This window comes from Pseudopodoces humilis, chromosome 8, assembly GCF_049639895.1.
Source record: "Pseudopodoces humilis isolate 2021_Gansu_Grassland_sample_001 chromosome 8, ASM4963989v1, whole genome shotgun sequence".
Lineage (NCBI taxonomy): Eukaryota > Metazoa > Chordata > Aves > Passeriformes > Paridae > Pseudopodoces > Pseudopodoces humilis.
This window is the reverse complement of record NC_142207.1, coordinates 9,514,823-9,534,323: the sequence shown is the minus strand read 5'-3', so window position 1 is coordinate 9,534,323 and position 19,501 is coordinate 9,514,823. Positions and strand designations below refer to the sequence as shown.

Here is a 19,501-nt window from a genome sequence, read left to right as displayed (position 1 = left end):
TTCAAGACAAGGCGGGTGGATGTCTGGTACATCTGTCAGAGCTTTATTAAGCGTCATATTTAAGATTTAGATTTATCTGAGGCTATCTAGATGAGACAAATTCTTATTATTATGATCTAATATTTTGTTATTGGACTTAATTATGTTCAGGAACATTTCACAACAGTTTTGATTCTTTCATAATGTTACCTCATGCTCCCTGTAAAATGCTTATCTTGGCTTCTTTCAGATGAACTACCTTATCATTGAAGAAAATGTGGACAATGATCCCTGCAAGTTTGCTCTAATGAGCCGGGAAACATCAGAGAGAGTCATTTTGCAGGCAGCTAATCCAGAAATTCAACAAGCTTGGGTACAGGACATCAACCAGGTCCTGGACACACAACGAGATTTCCTCAACGGTGCGTACACAGTCTTTGTTCTGTTTCCCAAACTGTAATGCCAAATAGGATTTAGAATCTTTATGTCCTTGTTTCCTTTGTGAGAAAATTATTGAGCCACTTCTGCATGTGTCAGTTGGACTCGTGTTCCTCAGGTCCCTCTGTGGGTGGTGCTTTTGCTGGTGGTAGTTTTGTACTGGGGTTTGCAGGGCTCTGTTACCTGGTGCTTTCGATTGTACCGTGAGGTTTTAAATCTGAAGCCATCTCAAGATCACGATGAAGCCAGGTTGCCACTGTGTCTACACAGCATCTCTCAGTTACTCAGAGCAAGGTTTGTCCCCAAGAGCCTCCTGTTAGACAACATGTGTGCTACAGCTGAGGATGTGAGGTGGGATGAAGGCTGCCTCACCATGCACCCCCCTACAGGTCCCAGCTCTGCAGGGCAGCAGCAGCTTTCAATTAAAAAAAAACACAAAGGAAAGAGGAAGGAAACACGGGCAAGGAGACAAGGGCAAGGGCTTGTTTCTCCTAGGAACCATGTGCATGAAAAGGGCCCTTTCCAAAGTACCAGCTTTGCTGTAGAAATAGATTTGAGGTGATCTGAAATAATATTTCAAACTAAAGCTGTGTTTCAAGAAAAAAACCCTCTTAAAAACCAGACACACACACAAGCAACAGAAGTGTGTCATTTGGAAATACAGAGGAATCAAATTCAGTTAACAATTTTAGCTTGTTCTTGCTTCTGAGTGGATGAGGGTAAGAGAAGGGAACAGGACTAGAGAAAGAATCTAAAAATAGTATCTCTTTTGTTTGTTTGGAAGCAACAGAGTAGCTTTGGATGCCTCCGAGATTACTTTGCACTATTCATTTCAAAACAGCTTATTTTATGGAGCTTATATTACAGTATTAATGGCTTAATACATGTTCAATAATAAAACATATTTGCTTGACTCAAGATGTTTGGGCTTGGCACAATATGTTAGTTTTTGGGGTTTTTGGGGGAGGGTTTTGTTATTTGGTTTTGTGAAAGTTTTGTTGCAAAATGGGAAGAGGCTCTTTCAGTTCACATCAAAGCAAAGGTTCCCTTTTATTCAATGTGGAGGCTTTAAAATTTTCAGTTCAGCTTAATTTTACTTTTCAGAAGTTAACTGGGAAGGGGTTACATGCAGAAGTTGTTTGTGACAGTTCAGAATCTATGGCTGAGCTGAGAAGGGAAATATATTTCACCCATGATGCCACAACTTGATACTGGGTTTTTGTGACTTGGAATAGAAACAGCCTCATACAACCATTGTAAAATGATTCCTTAAATACATGGGGGAGATGAAGAGTCTTAAGTTTTCCAGTTTGACCAGTTGGTACCAAAACTTGATGGGTTTATGTCAGTGCAGTTGGTTTTGACTGAGGAATTAATAGAATAAAAATAAGTTCCACTAACAGTTAGCTACAGACTTTTTTTTTTATAAGCCTTATGAGAGCTCCTCAGACACTAATGCAGGATTTTTCTGTCCCTTCAATATCTTTCTTGCTTGTTCTTTTTATTTTTTAAGTATTCTATCTTATCTTCACAGAACTTACTGCCCTGTGAGCCTCTTTTTCTGCTGAGGCATCTTCATAGCCCTCCATAGCCTATCTTCTGTGAGGACAGCAAGCAATTTGATGGGTTAGGAACATAATCATCACTATCTCTAAAGCAAAAGTAAAAATAGATTTCTATTAAAACACAAGCTTAAGGATTTACCTTAAAACTGTAAATAAGATCCAAGAAAATGATACTGTATCCAGGAGAGCCTGTCCAGTCCGGAATATTTTAAGTGGCTTTTAGAATGTAATCTTATTGAGACTGACTAATCTTTAAATATGTTTTTTAGCTTTGCATTTCATTAGAGCAGACATTTTCTGTCCTTAAAATCATATTAAATCCACACTGAGCCAATGCTGCATAAACTTAATAACAAAATATTCCCCTTGAGTTCTTGCCCAAGCTGTCTCTGATTTTTCTCTCTTCACCAGGGAAGTCCTAAAGAGTAGGGGCTATGTACAAAGCATGGGATTTGCATCCAAACTTCATTAATATAAAAGTGTAATATTCAAGTTTATCTTATTTTTCCATGGAAAAATAGAAGCTGCTAAGCTTGAGAAAACAGGCTGTGCATCAAATGAAGGGATGTTGTGACTGTTCTTTAGGAAGCAAGCTGTAAAGAAAAGCTGTCACTGCTGGACGTGTTTCATAAGGAAAATGCCATTCATCTGTACCTTTGTTTAATCATGTTTTGTAGGGGGAATTTGGGAGAGAAAGGGAGAACATGCAAGTAGATGGACACTGACTTTTGCCAGAAGCTTCTAAGAATACTGACAGATGTTTAATAGAAGGCTGGAAGCCAGGCATCACTGTGGTAGTTCATGGTGGAATTAGTAGTCAGAAATGGACACTCAACTAAATACCCTTTAAAAGTACCGAGTACAGTAGATTGTTTGACTGATAAGTATCCATTCAGATCCTACTGCTAATGAACTTGCAGCCTTATTTACTGTATACAGTAGAAAAATGTCACTGTCAAAATCATTGTCAAAGTTTTCCCCAGCCTTCCTTGCCCTCTGTGTCTGGTCTGCAGCAGGACCAAACCATTTCCAGCTGTAGCTGAGGTAAGCAAGTGAAACTGGCAGTCACTGTGGCATAAATACAATCTGCTTTTGTGACAAGGGTCAGGTTTTAGAGAAAAGTAATCTTCCAGACTGCTACAGACCTATGTCTGTGTCCTTTTGAAGAAAATGGTAATCTGGCATCCTCCTTGATTTTTTTTTTTTCCCCAGTCATTTGTTCTTTAGTATGAAGTGATTTCTTGAGTTGTCCTGCCTTTCTCTGGAAGGGGAATGCTAGAGAGTGTGCTGTATGGTGCTAAGCTTTTCTGTTTTTCTTTCCTTTTTGTTTTGTTGAGAAAGACATTCCTTCTGTTGTGGTTCCCTGGTGGGGCTGATGCTGTGACATTATGTTCTCTGTCTGCCTCTTGCTAGACAAGTCTCCCTGCATTCCAGTAGGTTTAGTCTGGTGCATGTACACAGTATTAACTGACTATAAATCATCTGTTTAAGCCACATGACATGCAAAAAAACAAGCCCATAGGTCTGGGGCTGGTAGCCTGAGCCCAGAAAATCTGCTCACTGTGAGCCCCAGCCCTGATCCCTTCTCCTCCAAACATAACAAATTATTTATTTCTTTATGATGTGGATTTTTTTTCCATTTCCCAGTGCAAGCTCTCTCCATGACCATAAAATATACTCTCACAAGCAGACTTTATTTTTTATGGCTTATGAAGCTGTTTTGTGTGGCCTGTTGGGTGTTTTCTTGAGAGGTTTGGGCTGCTGGGATCAATGTCTTGGTGCCATCTATACTTCCTTATTTGCTGGTCAGTTCCAGCAGTTTCCTTGAACCAAAGCAGTTAATGAAGAAAGCACATTGAGAGCCAAGTTGAAGTGCATTACATCCAAAGACTATTTATTAGTCACACTTTCTTGGGAATATGCAAATGAGACTCAGAGGTCTTGACCTGTGTTTCCAGATGCTAGCAAAACTCACTGCAAATGTGCTGTGCACCTCTTAGTCAGGCTTTCATTTATTTTTACTACAGGATGTGATTAATTTGTGCAATTTCAAAGAAAATGAATGCAGTTATGTATGCTATAAATGGCAAGCATTTTAGCCTCCTCTCTGTGTAGGTTAGAGAAGCTGTTCTTCACATCAGTGTGGAGTGCTGTGTCCAGTTCACGCACAGCACAGTGTAAAGTGCTTGTGTCCTGTCTAGCCATGAGCGCTCCATGTGCTTCCATGGGCAGCATCTCCTGCTCCTGTTTGGTTTGCAGCGTATGAATCTGTTCTGTTTGAACCACCCCACCTGTTTGAACACCTCTGCAGCCCCTGGCAAGGCTGTTGGTAGCACATGGCTGACTCCTGTCCTCTCTTGCAGCACTGCAGTCGCCCATCGAGTACCAACGCAAGGAGAGCAGCTCGGCGGTGCTGCGGCCCCAGGCTGGCAGGGTCCCTCAGCCCAACACCAGGCCCCATTCTTCTATTCCAGTAGGGTCTGAGAAGCCTTTGAAGGCTACAAGCCGTAACCCATCTCTCCCACCCCTGAAGATATCTACCTCCAATGGCAGCACAGGGTATGAGCACTCACAGCCCGGAGACAAGTATGAACAAAGCAAGGTACTGAGCTCATCTAATAAAACATGATCTCACAGCCCATTTCTTACATTAGCAGCTAACCAGGTCAACAGGAATCAACATACTGAAGCAAAGGGGTTACATGTGATTTGGGATTAAACAGCTCATGCAAAAGCCCTGGCATCCACATGGATGGCAGTTCATCTGGGAAACAGAGACAGAGCCTGACCCTGGAGCACTGATCTCTGTGTTTTTCAGGGCACTGTGCTTGCAGATCTGGTGAACTAGATATCCATTTGCAGTAATGGCAGAAGTCATATTCAGGCTTCTCTAATATCCATTAACCACCCATTCCTGAAAAACTCTGTGGTAGGGAAGAGCTTAGACCTTTTCCCACGTAACAGCTCACAGGGTGCCAGCTAAAGCTTATAATTTGGGTACATGTGTGCTGCACACAAACCACCAAAGAGTCAGTGGCCACCAACTGTGTTTGGACCCTGCTGCTGACTGAGGTTGACCAAAGCCACTTTCAACTGACCTATCTTTATCTGTGAGTATTCACTCAGCTTCATTGGTCTTTCTCCCTGTTTGGCTCAGCACAGATCCGTAACACCCCCGCAGATGAGAACACCCAGGGGCACAGTCGCTAGCAGCTTTGAAGTCTGATGTGAAATAGGAGACTGGTTTGTATTAGCTTACTGCCACCTTTCAGATCTTTAAAATCCTTTTCTGCCAATGTGAACTTCCAAATGTTTTGTGTCTTTTTCCCTGGTCTGGTTAGGCTGGACATGAAGTAGTGGGATCAGTGCCAGAAAGGGCAGGTTCCTCCGTGCCGGCCGCTCACCGCTTTGTGTTGTGTCCGTTTGCAGACTGATTTGGGAGGGTGCAATGGGACCTCTTCCATGGTGGTGATTAAAGATTACTATGCACTGAAGGAGGATGAGATCTCTGTGAATCAAGGAGAGGTGGTTCAGATCCTTGCTATCAACCAGCAGAACATGTTCCTGGTGTACCAGCCCGCAAACGACCACTCTCCAGCCGCTGAAGGATGGATCCCTGGCAGTATCTTGGCTCCCCTCCCTAAATCCACTACAGATAGTAGCGATGGAAGCATCAAGTAAGTGCCCTATTGGCTTCGCTGGGAGCACTATGTGGATTTTTTGAGGAAAATAAAATAAATAAATAAAAATAAACCTAAAAGGTAGGGAAATCCCACTGGTTTTGATCTACAGTGCCATTGGAACAAGCTGAGTGGTCAATCCGCAGCGACGGGCAGCCATGGTGGATAGCTCGGGTTTTGCTTATTTTCGTTTTGTGGGATTTTGTTTATACTTTGGAGAGAAATAAAACCATAGACGGTTAAAGATATGCTTTACGTGACACCATTTTACACCAACATGGACCTGCTTGGACTGGACTTATATTTATGTTGTATTAAGTGACTAATCTATATATTGGTTATAACAGCATCTAGATAAAAAAAAAAACAAACACAAAAATCCAGGCTCTGTGCTGGACTGAGGTTTGCTTCTCAAGGAGGAGAGATTTTGTTGTCTATGGCAATTTCCTTGTACAGCTTGTATCTTTTTTTCTTTTTTTTTTTTAATTTGTTTTGGGGTTTTTTTCTGTTTGCAGTAACTTTTGTAATATATTTTTTGGTTTGCAAGACCCCCATCCAAGTACATTCCTGTATAAAGTATTTTGCACTATTTTAAAAAAAAAAAGAAACAAACTCACATTGATGAAGTCAGGTTGTGCAATATAATGGATAGTCGCAATGTTCATCATTGTACCTGTAATGTAACTAATTTTAAATGTACTATTTTAAATATGTAAAATAAATTTTCACCATGAGCATGTTTTAATGAGGTAAAATAATTAGTTTGACCCTTTTATTTTGTTTGATTTTATTTTGTTTTGATTTTAATTTTGTTTATAATATTTTGTTGCTTATTTAACAAATGTGTGGATATATATTTTTCTTTTCTGATTTTTAGAAATTTGTCAGTCTGAAATGACTAATGCAAGAAAGTGGTTTTTTGGTATTAAATACAGAAGGTACAACCCTCTTTTCAGTAATACCTGTTGATTTCTTTTAACATCTAAAATGACTAGATGGTATTGCATGATGTATGCTACAAATTGTGTTACCTTACACAAATACCTCGAGGTGCAGAATTGAACATGAGGACATATTTTGTGACAGATTCACTAAAAATAATAACTTGATCTCTGCTGCCATTTCAGTTAAGAGAAATGATGATTTTACCTGTCAGCCAGTAACGAATGCTACCTGGAATTGCATGTTAAGGCAAAGGAATTGCTTGGCACATCTCTTGCACATCTGCCACAGCCATTCCCGGGTTCCTCTCTAGCCACAATATGCAACCACATGCCCTTAGAACCATCCACTGTACCAGACTCCTGGTAAAGACTGATTGCATGGCAGCTGTGCAGTAAAATTCTGCATCAAATTCTGTAGGCAGATGAATTGTGGCCAGGAAGGTGTAACAAAATTGAAAGACACATGAACTGCACTTCTCTCTTTGTCACTGCAGTGAGATTTAAAGTCCTAAATTGTGTTTCCAGACTCCAACCAGTAAAACAACCCTGAAAACAAAAAGATGCTTGAATAATAGGAATCCTATGAGAAAAAATAACCTGGAGCTGTGCTATCTTCAGTCCTATCTGGTCTGCCAGATCACAGTGACTACTTAGTTTAAGTCATAAAACTGTTTCTTCTGTGACAAATATTGTATACAAAATATCTGGTCGATGCAGCAGTGTTGGCACAATGAATATTCATTATTCATTATATATTCATTATATAGATCAGGGAGCCCCATCTGCCATGTTCTTGACTCTTAAACATCCTAAGGGAAACGTAACAGTCCTGAAGTGTTGGATAACTTCTCCTGCTCTGCAGTTCTCATTTGGACCTTGTCCAGAAACGCCCCAATAGCAGTCAGCACCTCGGGCCTGTCTGAGCTGTGCAGGGTGCTCCGGTGCTCCCTGTGCTCAGACGCGACTGCCCGCACAGGCTGAGTTAGTGCACGCTCTGATCCTGGTGGCAAGAACAGTCGTCGTGACCCAGTTCAGTCTTGTGGCTGTGGCAGGGTTTGCTTGTTGTGTAACTGAGCTATTGTACAGCTCCCATCAGATGCTGAGGTGACAGCAGGGAGCGTTTAGGAGTCAGGCGCAGTGTTCATGGGGGAGCGACGGCTGCGTGGGGCATCCTTTGGGTCCTACCTTGCTAACATACTGCGTTTTATTGGCATCACAGGTGATCCCTGGATTTCATACAACTTCCTTTGTAAAATGTATCAAGGTACTGTAGACGTGACATGTGCCAAACATTGGGCTTAAACATGCAAATCAAATTTGCATGACTTAAAGGTGGGCAGATGCTTTGAACCTGGACCCCAGCTCATCACACTGCTGTTTTGAGAGCTTTATGCTTTGGACAACATACCCTTCCCCAGATTCCCCCCCAACCTGCCCACTATTTTAACCAAATGAAATCCATACCAAGAACTGTTTTGGTTTTTTCTTATGTCTGCTTTGATATGCAATTCTCTTGTCAACACAGCATTGCTCTTACAAAGGGTGATAGTGGTCTTTTTTTATTTTTTTCCAAGAATAAGGTCATAGGAGCAGGAATAAGGGGTGAAAAATGTACTGGAAATGGTGCCTGCTGTGATGCTAGCCAAAACCCATGAGCTGACTGATGTCCTCTTTAGCTGGATTGGCAAAGTCAAATGGGAAATTCTTGGTCTTGAGAGGCACAGCAGAGCTTGTAATTCTAGGAAATTACTTATCTCTTGGAAAATTAATAATGCAGCTCCTATTCAGCTGTTTGTGTTCTGAGCAACATGTAGTGAGCAACAACTTGAATTTCTTAATTTTCTTTTAATTTCCTATACGGAATAATCTATTAGGACCATTCTTACGTATTTGTTACACTGCTTTTAACCAACGAGACTGAGGACCAAGTTGGTCTTTTAAATGTAGGAAAATTAAAATAAATTTCTATTTGTGGCAATGCAAGACAAAATCCCCAAAACCAGATGACCAAGTTTGAGTTGCCTGTGCTTCCATCATGGACATTTTTTTCCTGCTCCATGCATTTAAACAGCAAGTGTGGCACAACATCTGCTTTGCAGAACTCTTTGGTTTGGTTTTTAACTTCAGCTCTCATTGCTGAGATTGAGACGGGCATATTGCCTGCTGGTGGCTTTCACCTTCTAGGGAATTGCAGTAATTGCAAATGTGGATGCTGGTTCCCCTTTCCAAAACCTTTCTTCCTGCTATGATTTGCCATTTGATTGCTGCGTTTTTTGGTACAACAGGAAGTCATGTTCATGGCATACCCTGCGCATGAGAAAGCGGGCGGAAAAGGAGAGCAGTGGCAAAAATGAAGCCAATGGGCCACGTAAATCCAAGGATATTCTGGGGAACAAAGTCTCTGTTAAAGTGAGTAAGGCCATCTGAAAGCTCTGTGCTGCTCTCCTGCTTCCCATCCTTTCCACCCCCTGTAGCATCCTCTCCTGAGAGAGGGAGGGGGTGGCAATTTTGAGTTTGGGTTTTGGTTTTTTTGGTTTTGTTGTATTTTTTTTTCAACTTCAGTTATCTTTTTTTTTTGTTCCTTTTTTGTAGTATCCATTTTAGCAGGATTTTTGCATGCAAGATAAAATGCAGTCTTTGTTTTTTGTTTTCTTTTTCCTGGCATCCCACATGCAAGTAAGTACTCCTCATTAAGAAACCCAACTATACACATGGTTAAATAACTTAAAATTGTGACACTAGTGATTTACTGACCTCTGATCTAGCCTAGTGCAGCTTCATCAGAGCAGCTGTAGCAGTGAGAAAGCCACTGGGTGAACCAATGGCCTTACTGATGAGTTTTCTTTAGGCCAATATTTCACCAGATGTTAAGATAAGGGGCTCCCAGCCTGGGGATTCTTAAGGTTTTTGGTCTAGGGAGATGGTCTCAATGACCTTTTTCTTTCCATGTTATCAGACAGGACAGAGATGCTGACTCTGTCTTGCCAGGAGAAGGTCTCGTGTGTGTGTGTGTCTGTGTGTGTTTGTGTCTGTGTGTCTGCGTCTCTCTCTCTTTCTCTGAGATCTCCCAGTATGGAAAAGGTTGAGAACTGTGGGGTTAAGCTCCATCTTCTGCTTTGGGTGCCTGACTACTGTGCTCCAACTCAGAGGATCCATCCCTATAAACCGACCATGAGGCCTGCTCAGGACTAATCTGGGGCTTTCCCTCCCAACAGAGGCAAGCAAACACTTGTGATTTTGACACAACCAAAGCCCGGCCTTGATTCAGGAAAGCACTTGAGCATGTCCTTTGGATACACCCCTCTCCAGGAGAGTCTATGATGAAGTGTTTTCCTTTGCAGAGGCTTTCTGTCTTACAAGCCTGGTGCAATAGCCCTGGCATGTGCAAAGGGAGGAACCCTGACACTGCATCCCGGGCGCCCTCGCACCCTCTGGATGAGGAAGGACTGGGCCCAAGGGAAGCAGCTGCTCCAGCATGGTGGCACAGTTCTTCCTCCTCTTGCTTCCTCCTCGTTTTCACTACCTGAACGAATTGCAGAATCACTGCTGCTTCTCTGGCAAAAGCATGTCTTTGCCTTTGCTTCCCTTGTTTTGTTGTCAGTTTGTTTTTCGTTTGTGTTTTAGGAGCATTTTCCCTACTGTTACCCATTTCCATGCTGCTCACAACCGTACTGCTCTGCCCTGACTAACCAATCTTTATTCTAATCTCTTGTTCTCTTTCTTCCTCTTCATGCTGCCAAACAAGGAGACAAACAGCTCAGAGGAATCAGAGTGTGATGACCTTGACCCCAATACTAGTATGGAGGTAGAGACAATCATCCTTGTGATTATTTTTTCCCAAGAACGTGTCTGTTTTGAAATGCCTTTGCTGCAAGGGGAGTTGGTGGGTCTGTATTGCTCGCAGAAGTGTGTGCCAATTTAGTGTGAGTCACAAAAAGTGTCAATTCTGGTTTTGCCAAGCTTTGAACTGGACCCTGGGCTTCTTTTGTTGTGGGAGCGGTGGAGGGAGCTCAGTAACAAGCTCCTACTGAGCCGGAGGCTCACATTGCCACCCTCAGTCTCTGCTTCCCACCTGGGACCTCATTCCAACAATAATGCAAGAGTGTCAGCTGCTGATAAATGTAGCACCTTTCTATATTAAAGACACTCCTTCCCCTGGCAATACATACTTGAGCTGCCAGTCAGGCCAAATGTTGTTGTACTACAACCAGCACTTCACCTAGAAAATCAGAAAATACGTTTCCTTTTTCTCTTAGCGGAGTGGGAATTGCATTTCTGTCCAGGTACTGAAGGAGAATGGTAAAACCAGTTGAGTGAATGTTCCTATATCTCAAGCAAGGCTGATGCAGATAGGTGGACACAAATTATGCTATGTTATGCCGCTGGTTTTCCATTGTGAAACCACCAGTTCTAGTGGAGTGCCTTGTTGAGAGAGCCTTAAAGAGCTTAAAATCATGCAGAGTTATGTGTCTGGTTCTCCTCAGTTAAAATCTAGCAGGATCCTTTTTTTTTCCTCCTGTTTATAGTGACCACACAAAGCATTTCTAAATATTTTTCCAAGGCTGAAAGAGGTTCCTGCTGAAACAGGCAAGGACATGGTTCAGAGACATGGTGATCTTGTGGTGGTGACAGGACAGGTCACTGGAGAACAGAGATATCTGTGCCCTAGCAGATCTCCCAGATTTTGTCAGCCAGGCTGCACTACAAACATCCTGCAAAAGAAAGCTGATCTTCCTCCTGAACGGAAAATAAAAAGAGGAAGAAGTGTACTGAGGTGCACCACCTACGCTGTTAACCTGAAAGCACGCTTTTATTTTAATTGTGTTGGGATGTGTACTAAAGGAGAGCTTTTGACCCAGCTGACATCCTGGAGATTAAATGGTCCTCACCTCCAAAGCTGCATTATTCTCAGGAGTGTGTTCACATTTTCAAAGAGCATTTTTCCAGCCACAGGTAATATCTGGAAGTGTATGTATTTGTTTTAAGGCAGTGCCCATTATTACACATGAGTCTGTGGAAGCTTTCACTCACTGAAAATTGCCCTGTGGAGAAACAAGTGGCTGAGACAAGGGTGCAGAGCTGGGTGAAAATCACTGTTCTTTTGCAAAGGATTTCTGTGTTTTGACTTTGTTCAATGGGAGGAAAAACAAATGGTTTAGCATTTCCAGAGGGAGGTATCTGAATCCTTGCGTTGTCAGCATTTCTAGTCTTCCTGATGGCTTGATTTGTGTTTTTACCATGGTACAGTCTACTGTTCTGAAGTTCAGGAGAAAAAAAGTCTCTATTTAAACCAAAAGACACCAATGGGAAGTCTTAAATATGGTATCATTCTGCTATTGGGGGAGTAACTGTGTGCCTTCTGTGTGACTATTTACACTCAGAAAGCCCCATCCTGCATTTCCCAGGTCACTTACTGGAGATGACAGTGCCACTGCACTGCAGACCCCAGAAGCCACAGTATTCCTCATGGCTTGGAAAGCTCAAGTTTGCTTCTGGCAAATCTCTCTGGGACTGAGCAAATATTTAAAATGGCAGAGGAAGAGAAAATAAGAGAACAATTGTGGGGGTGACTTACTAAGGTCACACTGCCCTGCAAGGAGCAGCACAGCCCTTGCTTTGTGCTGGTTTTAGAAAATCTGCAGCCAGGATTGAGTGTGGTCATCTCGCTGGTCTGGTAAAAAATATTGGGGGAAAGGGATTGCTAATACCCAGTATAAACTAAATAAAGTCGTCTGGAGGGAGCAGAGCAAGGGCAGACTCATAAAATGCTGGTGAAGCCTTAGGAGAGGCCATGGGGAAGTCTGATCTCTAAAGGTTTAAGGTATTCGCTGCTGGAAGCCATAATTGCTCTCCCTTTCCCTTTATTATGCGTGGTTTGATTTTCCTTTCCAAACGTGTTACAATAAATGGGCTATATTACAGCCCAGGAGGCCAAAGTCTTTTCTCAATAAATCAGAGGGCAAAACAAGCTAATTCCAACACCAGAGCCTGATCCAGGGCTTCATCGATCTTCTAGGCTTTGTCTGCTGGGCTTAGATAACTTAAACAGCTGTGCTGCCCCTCCAGCCCCACCTGTGTCTGCAGTGAACATCCACATCTCACCTGGTTTTGCTGTCCCTGCTCTGTGTGGAGTGGCCACCGATGAGTTCCCAGGGCAGCTGGAGAAACATGATGGCCCAAGGAGAGGGAACACCTCTCCTCACTCCTGGCCAGGCTTGTGAGGGGTTTTAGAGATGCTGGGGGGGCTGGCAGAAGAGCTGTGTCCTGGCCAGCGACACTCAGAGGTGCCTTTCCTGTGTCATTGAGGTGGAGTCATCACTACAGCCAGGTAATAACAGGGCCAGTCACCCCTGACATGCCTCTTCTTCCCATCGTGCATGAGAACGTGCACCCAGTGCTGGAACAGAGCAGTCTCTAAATGCAAAGCAGACACATTAATTACCTGGAAACATGGGTGCAATTTATCTCCACCCTGTTTCCTGCCCAAGAAGTCAGTAAGCTGCTCATAGTACCCGTGGAGTCCCACAGCTGCTATGGCCTTTCAGATCTCGCTTTGTTTGCTATTGATGAAATACCACAGTGGATTCCATTCAGTAGACTCCAGGTTTCTGGAAGCACTTTGCTTTTGTTTCAAGGGAATGCAAAAACAGAAAGAAATGTGGAAAACATATATTGTGAGAGCAGGAAACAAAATTCTGGGTGACTGTTTAAAAGAGCTAAAATTTCACTACTGGATTTTTGTTCATGCAGGCCTTTGAGAATTTCCTATTCATTGTAGCTTTGACTAGAAATAGCATCTCTTAGTGACTGGTTGCTTCTTTTTTTTTTTCCCCTTTGTTTATTAATATGTAATGAAAGTGCATAAAGATGGAAATGAAGTTTGATATTTTTTTTCCCCCCTAGTTTTCTGCTTTGTGTGGTAGTCTCATAAAACAGAAGGCACAAACTCACCCATTAAGTATGTGAGTGTAGGAGCAGGCACTTAAGAGCCATGTGTAGCCATGTGAGTGACAGGAGTAACCTACACTTAAAAATGATCTGAGACTCTCTTTCCACATGTCTGTAGTTCACAGGGACAGGCAACTCCACTTCTGGGAAGATGTATGCCCTTGTGAATCAGTAAATATCATCCACACCCAAGTCTGGGGTCCTGGACAATGACACAACTAATTGTCCTACAATTCTGTGTTGTAACATCTCATGGGGTTGCAGCATTGCTGAGGAGGTCACAAGGCAGCTGTGCAGATCCCATCAGGAAGCCTCCCTTGTCTAAGGGAATGTTCTTCCAGCAGTCAGAAGATCTGACCGAGTTAAACCTCACTAAATCCAGCAGCAGCTCCTGCCAGCTTTGGGATGGACCTCAGGTGTAGGGCTCTGACACGGCTCCAGATGTTTTGCACAGCCCCAGCTGCAGTGTCAGAAGTGCTGTTGGTGACACACATCTGTCACTGAGCCCCTGGTGTCTGTTCCAGTGTCTCTGCTGTGCAAAGCAGAGATGAAGCCCAGGCCAAGTCACTGGAAGTGCCATTAGTGAGCTGAGCTGTTGCCAAGGTACGTATGTTGGGCTTCCTAATCTGTTTCCTTCAGTTGTGACATTCTAGCATGTCAAGAACTACTCAGAGACACCTAGACCATGATAAGCACTAGGAAACATCCACTGTAGAAGAATATTGTGTTAGCACCCCCACAGTCCACGTGGTTGAGTAATGTTTTGGTGGATACAGCGCTGGCTCCAAGTCACCACTCAGGGCAGGCCAAGAATTCTCGAGTGCTTTGTGCAAATACCTTCACCCCCTGCCTGAGGCTGTCCACCTCCAGAGTGATCTCTTGGCAAAGTCTTACAATACTGTAAGAAAGCCTTTCCTGGCCTGTTAGCACAGTGTGAATGAGTACAATCCTGGGAGATTCCCTGGGTTTCCCTGGGGCTCCATAGGCAACTGCTGTGCTGCTGCCCTGAGTGGCCAGGGCTTGCTGAGACAGACCAGGAAGGTGGCTCATCAGGTGTGACATAGCCTGAGCCAGCAGCACAGACATGGTGGATTAGCTTTTAGAAAATCAAGTGACCTACTTCATCTGCAGGAAGGTGTAGGGTGCTACAACACAGCGCCAGGGACATCCCACAGATTCAGCCACGGAAGCCACCAGCCATTAGGGCCAGACAGCAAGAACATGAGGTAAGAGGAATTCTGCTCTGCACAGATGTTGTACAGCATCTCTTGTGCCTTCCACATCAGCCCCAAAGGCAGCTGAGCCCATCCACACTGGTGCCAGAAGGATTGCCCATCCCTGACAAAGGCTGATGTCATGGGGTGCTTCATCAGGTATAATTTTAAATTATATTTTCCCTTTGGTAGCTCTGTCCATTTCTGGTAGAATCCTTATTTGCTCATTTAATCAAGAAATTTCTCTAGTTAAGTTGTTTCTTTTTTGGAGGAGGGGAGGCTGGTGACACTGTGAGCCTGTCACCCTGAAGGTCTCAAAGTAAAGTTATCCTGGACAAAAATAGGTGATAGATATTTTCCTAAAAATTAGAGTCCACCTAATTTATCTCTAATTAATTTCATCTTTTTCAGAGAATCATAATTTTTGGTTTTGACTGAGGTAGCAAGGAACATGCTGCTGACTCTGCTACCAGTATGAGCAAATGTGTCAGTATTGTATTTTAACTCGGTGACCGAGAGGTTCACAAAATGCTCAGCCGCTTGTCTTGGAGTAAACATGCCCTCTGCTGTTTAGGTGAAGCACCGATCTTGTTACAGAGGGCTTGGTTTGCAGACTATTCTTAGGCTTTGGGGGAAAAATAATATTCTCACTCCTGGTTTTGATATGTTCCCTTAAAATGGGATTGAAACATGGCACTGGAAAAAGCTGGTCATCTGCTGGGCCCTTCTATGCAGTGCTGTGTCTGGGCTGGGTGTAATCTCTCCAAGGAAGGGGGGTAGGCATGGCAAGGACACCCTGCAATGGAGAAACAAACCCTGGCCGAGGTGAGAACCCTCTCAGGCAGCCAAGCTGTGCTTGCAGAGTGTTTGGGGACTGGCCATTGGCGTGGCAGGATGGCTTCTCCCTCCCCCCAAGTGAAAGATAAGATCATGCTAAGAATTAGGGCAGTTAGAGTCGCTTTGCAAACGGGCCTTACAGCTACTGCAGATGTCTTTCTATCCTTATAACGTGAGCTTAACAGACCAGGAAAAATACTGCAGAATATGGAGTTGCTGGAGAAGCACCCATGCTGCTTTGCTAAAGCTTGACTGTTAAGTTTCACTTAATTGACCTAGATGCAGGTCACTTAGATCCCTGCAGGTGCCCAAAGGCATTCAAGTACACGTCTTATGTGCCTTCTTGGTCTGAGCCCTGAAACAGCACAGGCTGGAAGAGGGAGAAGCAAGGTCTATTTCTGGCTTTTCATTCAATAGACCTGACCTGTCCTCACATTCCTTTATCTCACCCCCCTCCCTCCAGCTGCCTGGCTTTGCCTGGTCAGTGTTAGACCCCGCATTACTTGAACAGAGAACATTTCATGTTCTGCCTTTTGTTACCTGGCATAGGATTTCCATTTTCAGATGTCATTGTACAGGAAACAAACTCTCCTGGACACAGAGGGGAGAAACTTTCACCTGCTCTGGGCCATGCAACAGGTATTTCATCCAATTTTAAAAAAAATATATATACCTCATCTCGATTAAAATTATGTTTCAAGGAAAAGAAGGACATCTGTGGTTCTTACATGCACTGTGAACTAAGTTTGATCCCCTTAGGGTTTGTGTTTGCATGGTGTGGACTGACACTGAAGCTGCAGTGAGAAGTTCTTGTGTTGGGTGGTGCCATCCCCATGAGCTTGTACTCTCACAGCCAGACTGGCAGCCACACTGGTGCTGGAGGTGTTTGCTGGGATCTGTTCAGGCAGCCCTTGTCAGCATGAGACCCTGGGCCACCTTCCCCTGCTCACAGCCACCACGGCCCAGGTGCTTATCTGAGGTCTGGGCTGTGAGATCGTCATTCAAACTGCTGCAGACTGTGTGGGCAAGTGCATCCACAAGGGGATCCAGCCCTGGCACCAGCAGGAGGCTGTGTGGAGAAGCAGTACATGAGCTCCTATCCTCTGAGGGCACTGAGAGCAATCTCTGGGAGCTCCCCTTCTCCACCCCCAGGGATTACAGACCTATTTGGCAAATGAAGAAATTGTCTCCAAAGGTCTTGCACTTAAGCTAGAAGGACTCTATGGAGGCTCCTGCCATCCAGCCATAGCCCAGGAACCTGGCCAGCCTGCAGGGAGAGGCAGCAGAACCCCAGGGCCTGGGAGCACATGAAGCACCAAGCCAGCCCCTGGGTGCAAATCAGGCTGTGAACCTTTCCTTTCCCATTCCTGCCCTTCTCACCCCATATTTGATGCTGTCCTTCAAAGCAGAAGGAATCCCATTACTTAATAAGGTGGTGTATTAAATCACTTAAATGTTCTCGTGCAGACAGGCTTTTATTTTTGTCTAAGCTTCCAGCAGGCTAAAGCTGTGATGTGGCTGTGGGGGTGTTGCTAGGTACCATTTGATTAATTAACAGATGAAGTTTTGGGAAAGAAAATGTAAATTTTACCCACAGACTCTTCCAATAGTAGGTAGCAGTGATAATTTTCTTTCTTTTATTCCCATGGTGAGGCAATGAAAAAAAAAATTAGTAAGGCAATTATAAATTATTGTACTTTGGAAGTCACTAGAAATGTAGAATTATTTATTTATAGGGATATCTATTACATTCATCATTGTAGTTGCAAATGAATCCTTTAGAGTCATAAAATTAATATAAAGTGTTAATGAGTGTTTCTTTCTCCTGATCTCTAATCCTACAGGGATGGAGATCAGTGAATAATAAGGGAATTTAGTGCATGCTGCAGGGAAGGGGAGAGCTATGGAAAATGGATATTTCAGTTAAGCCAAACACCACAAAAATGAAGATGTATGTGCAAATGAGCTAATGCCTGGGGTTACTCAGCTGAAAAGTAGATGGTGTCTGTGAGTGAAAGTGGCAATGGTTATGGTTATCCACAAAACAGCTTTTTCTTCCTTTGCTGTGTTGTGTGAAAGATACAACTAAATCACAAAGAGCCATCTCTCTTTTTTTCACATGCACAGACAGGACAGAGGATGTTTGCCATCCAGTACCCCATTGTGCCACAATTTCTTCCTGCCTGCAGCGTCCAGGGGGCTGTGTGTGGGTCCTGGACCCAGTGGGGCAGCAGTTGCTGCTCCCCGAGCCCCTGGGCTGGCAGGTCCATGTGCTGGTGGTGGCAGTGCCCAGCTGCACCCTTCAGAGGGGCTCTGTGCTTTCCATGTTATGCCTGGTTCATCTGGGTTTTGTGGTGGTGCCAGGGGAAAACAAACCCTGAGGTCTCAGTCTGGGACTATAAAGAAAGGCTATGAAACCAAAATGAACCTGAATGTGCCCGAACGCCTCCTTGAATGGCACCCTGAGCCATCGACCTTGGGAAACTATTTATAAAGCCAAAATGTAAATATAAATCTTGAAGATGTATCTACTTTATTTTGAAGGGTTATTGCTTCTGTTTTGTGGCCTGGTTTCTGAGCCTCTGCAAAAACTTCCTATCAGTTTTGGCAGGCCCTGAATTAGGTCACTGCTTCATTGGCATCTTCCAAAATAGCACTGAAATAAATAGTAAGATATTTAAGGTGTGATAAACCACATTGGTGTTTATGGTGCTTGAACATGAAATTATTAGATTGAATTTGAATAACAAGGCCTTATGAGATTATTAGAACAGTTAATGAGGCTAAAACCTCTATACTATTGTACAACACAATGTAGTTAGCATCGATTCTGTAAGAAGTCAGTGGCATTGTCTTTGCTTTTTCCACCTTTGCTTCCAGAGTTACATTGGCACACAGACCACAGAGTAACAGTAGCTTTTCAAGTCTTTGCTGACTTGGTCAATTAACTAGTTAGATAAAATAACCCTTAGTTATCCAAACCTTTCAAGCTGGAAAGTTTCCAGGAGTCCAATTAAATGAGTGAATTTTCACTCATGTTAATAGACCAAGAATTGTTGCAGGACTGATCCTTGACAGTGGGAAAAATGAAGTATTTATGGTCTAGTGCTTTACCTTTTTTCTTCTGAAGCTGAGCACAAGTTAAAAGACATTTCCTCAGACCTGGTTAGTGGCCAGAGTGCTGGTGGCATGCTCCAGGTGTGTGGTGACTGCAGGTGCTGTGTGACACAGGTCTGGAGCTGGGCACAGGGGATGCACAAACCACCTCTGGGAAGAGTTAATGGCTTTGTCATTATCACATAGCAAAGAGGAAGCATGTCTACCCTCCTCAGCCTTGGTGCTGTGCCTGTTACATTTGATGCTTTATCAGGGTTCAAGAAGTCATAGCTTTCATTTACTTTCCCACATGTGTTGTCACTAGAGTTTGCTGCACCTGCTGCTTGTAAAAGGTGCTTGTTACTTCTGCAGCACTTTTGTAGTTCTGGTCAGAATCACCACGGGGCCTTGTGAAAACAGATGTCTCTTTGTCACTGTCTAGGAAATAAATGCTTGTATCTCTTTGTATTTTTCAGATAATCAACCCCAATTTCATCCAAGAAGGTGAGTTAAGGACAGCTGTGCTGCAGTTGTGATTTACTCATGTGCCACAGCATGCTCTGCACTTACCAGCATTTGCAGCAAAGGCTGCTCAGTCCCCAGGCAGAGCAGGCTTCCTGCTGGCTGCTCAGCTCAGACAGCCTGGGGCCACAGGCCAGGCTGAAGCCCCCAAACCTGCCCTCTCAAAACCTCATCCACCTGCCAGAGCACAGGGCTGGAGAATGGATACTCCCTTCTACCTCCTTCTCTGAGCTGCAGACAGCTGGCTTTTACTGGAGGGCAGTTTCAACGACATAATC

At 43.7% G+C, this 19,501-nt stretch overlaps 1 protein-coding gene across 11 annotated transcripts in view; it reads left to right on the top strand.

Moving 5' to 3' along the window:
* Nucleotides 1-19,501, top strand: part of KALRN (kalirin RhoGEF kinase) — a 474,021-nt gene that overhangs the window by 438,260 nt on the left and 16,260 nt on the right. For 8 of the 11 annotated variants that reach the window (XM_088058771.1, XM_088058767.1, XM_088058770.1 and 5 more), the window contains 6 exons: nt 230-401; nt 4,346-4,584; nt 5,412-5,659; nt 8,892-9,015; nt 10,352-10,411; nt 19,178-19,205. In XM_088058771.1, coding sequence (XP_087914897.1) covers nt 230-401; nt 4,346-4,584; nt 5,412-5,659; nt 8,892-9,015; nt 10,352-10,411; nt 19,178-19,205 — 871 coding nt within the window. Of the gene's footprint in view, nt 1-229; nt 402-4,345; nt 4,585-5,411; nt 5,660-6,539; nt 6,584-8,891; nt 9,016-10,351; nt 10,412-19,177; nt 19,206-19,501 lie in introns of those variants that run through there. The other 3 variants (XM_088058776.1, XM_088058772.1, XM_088058775.1) reach the window with 2 other exon arrangements.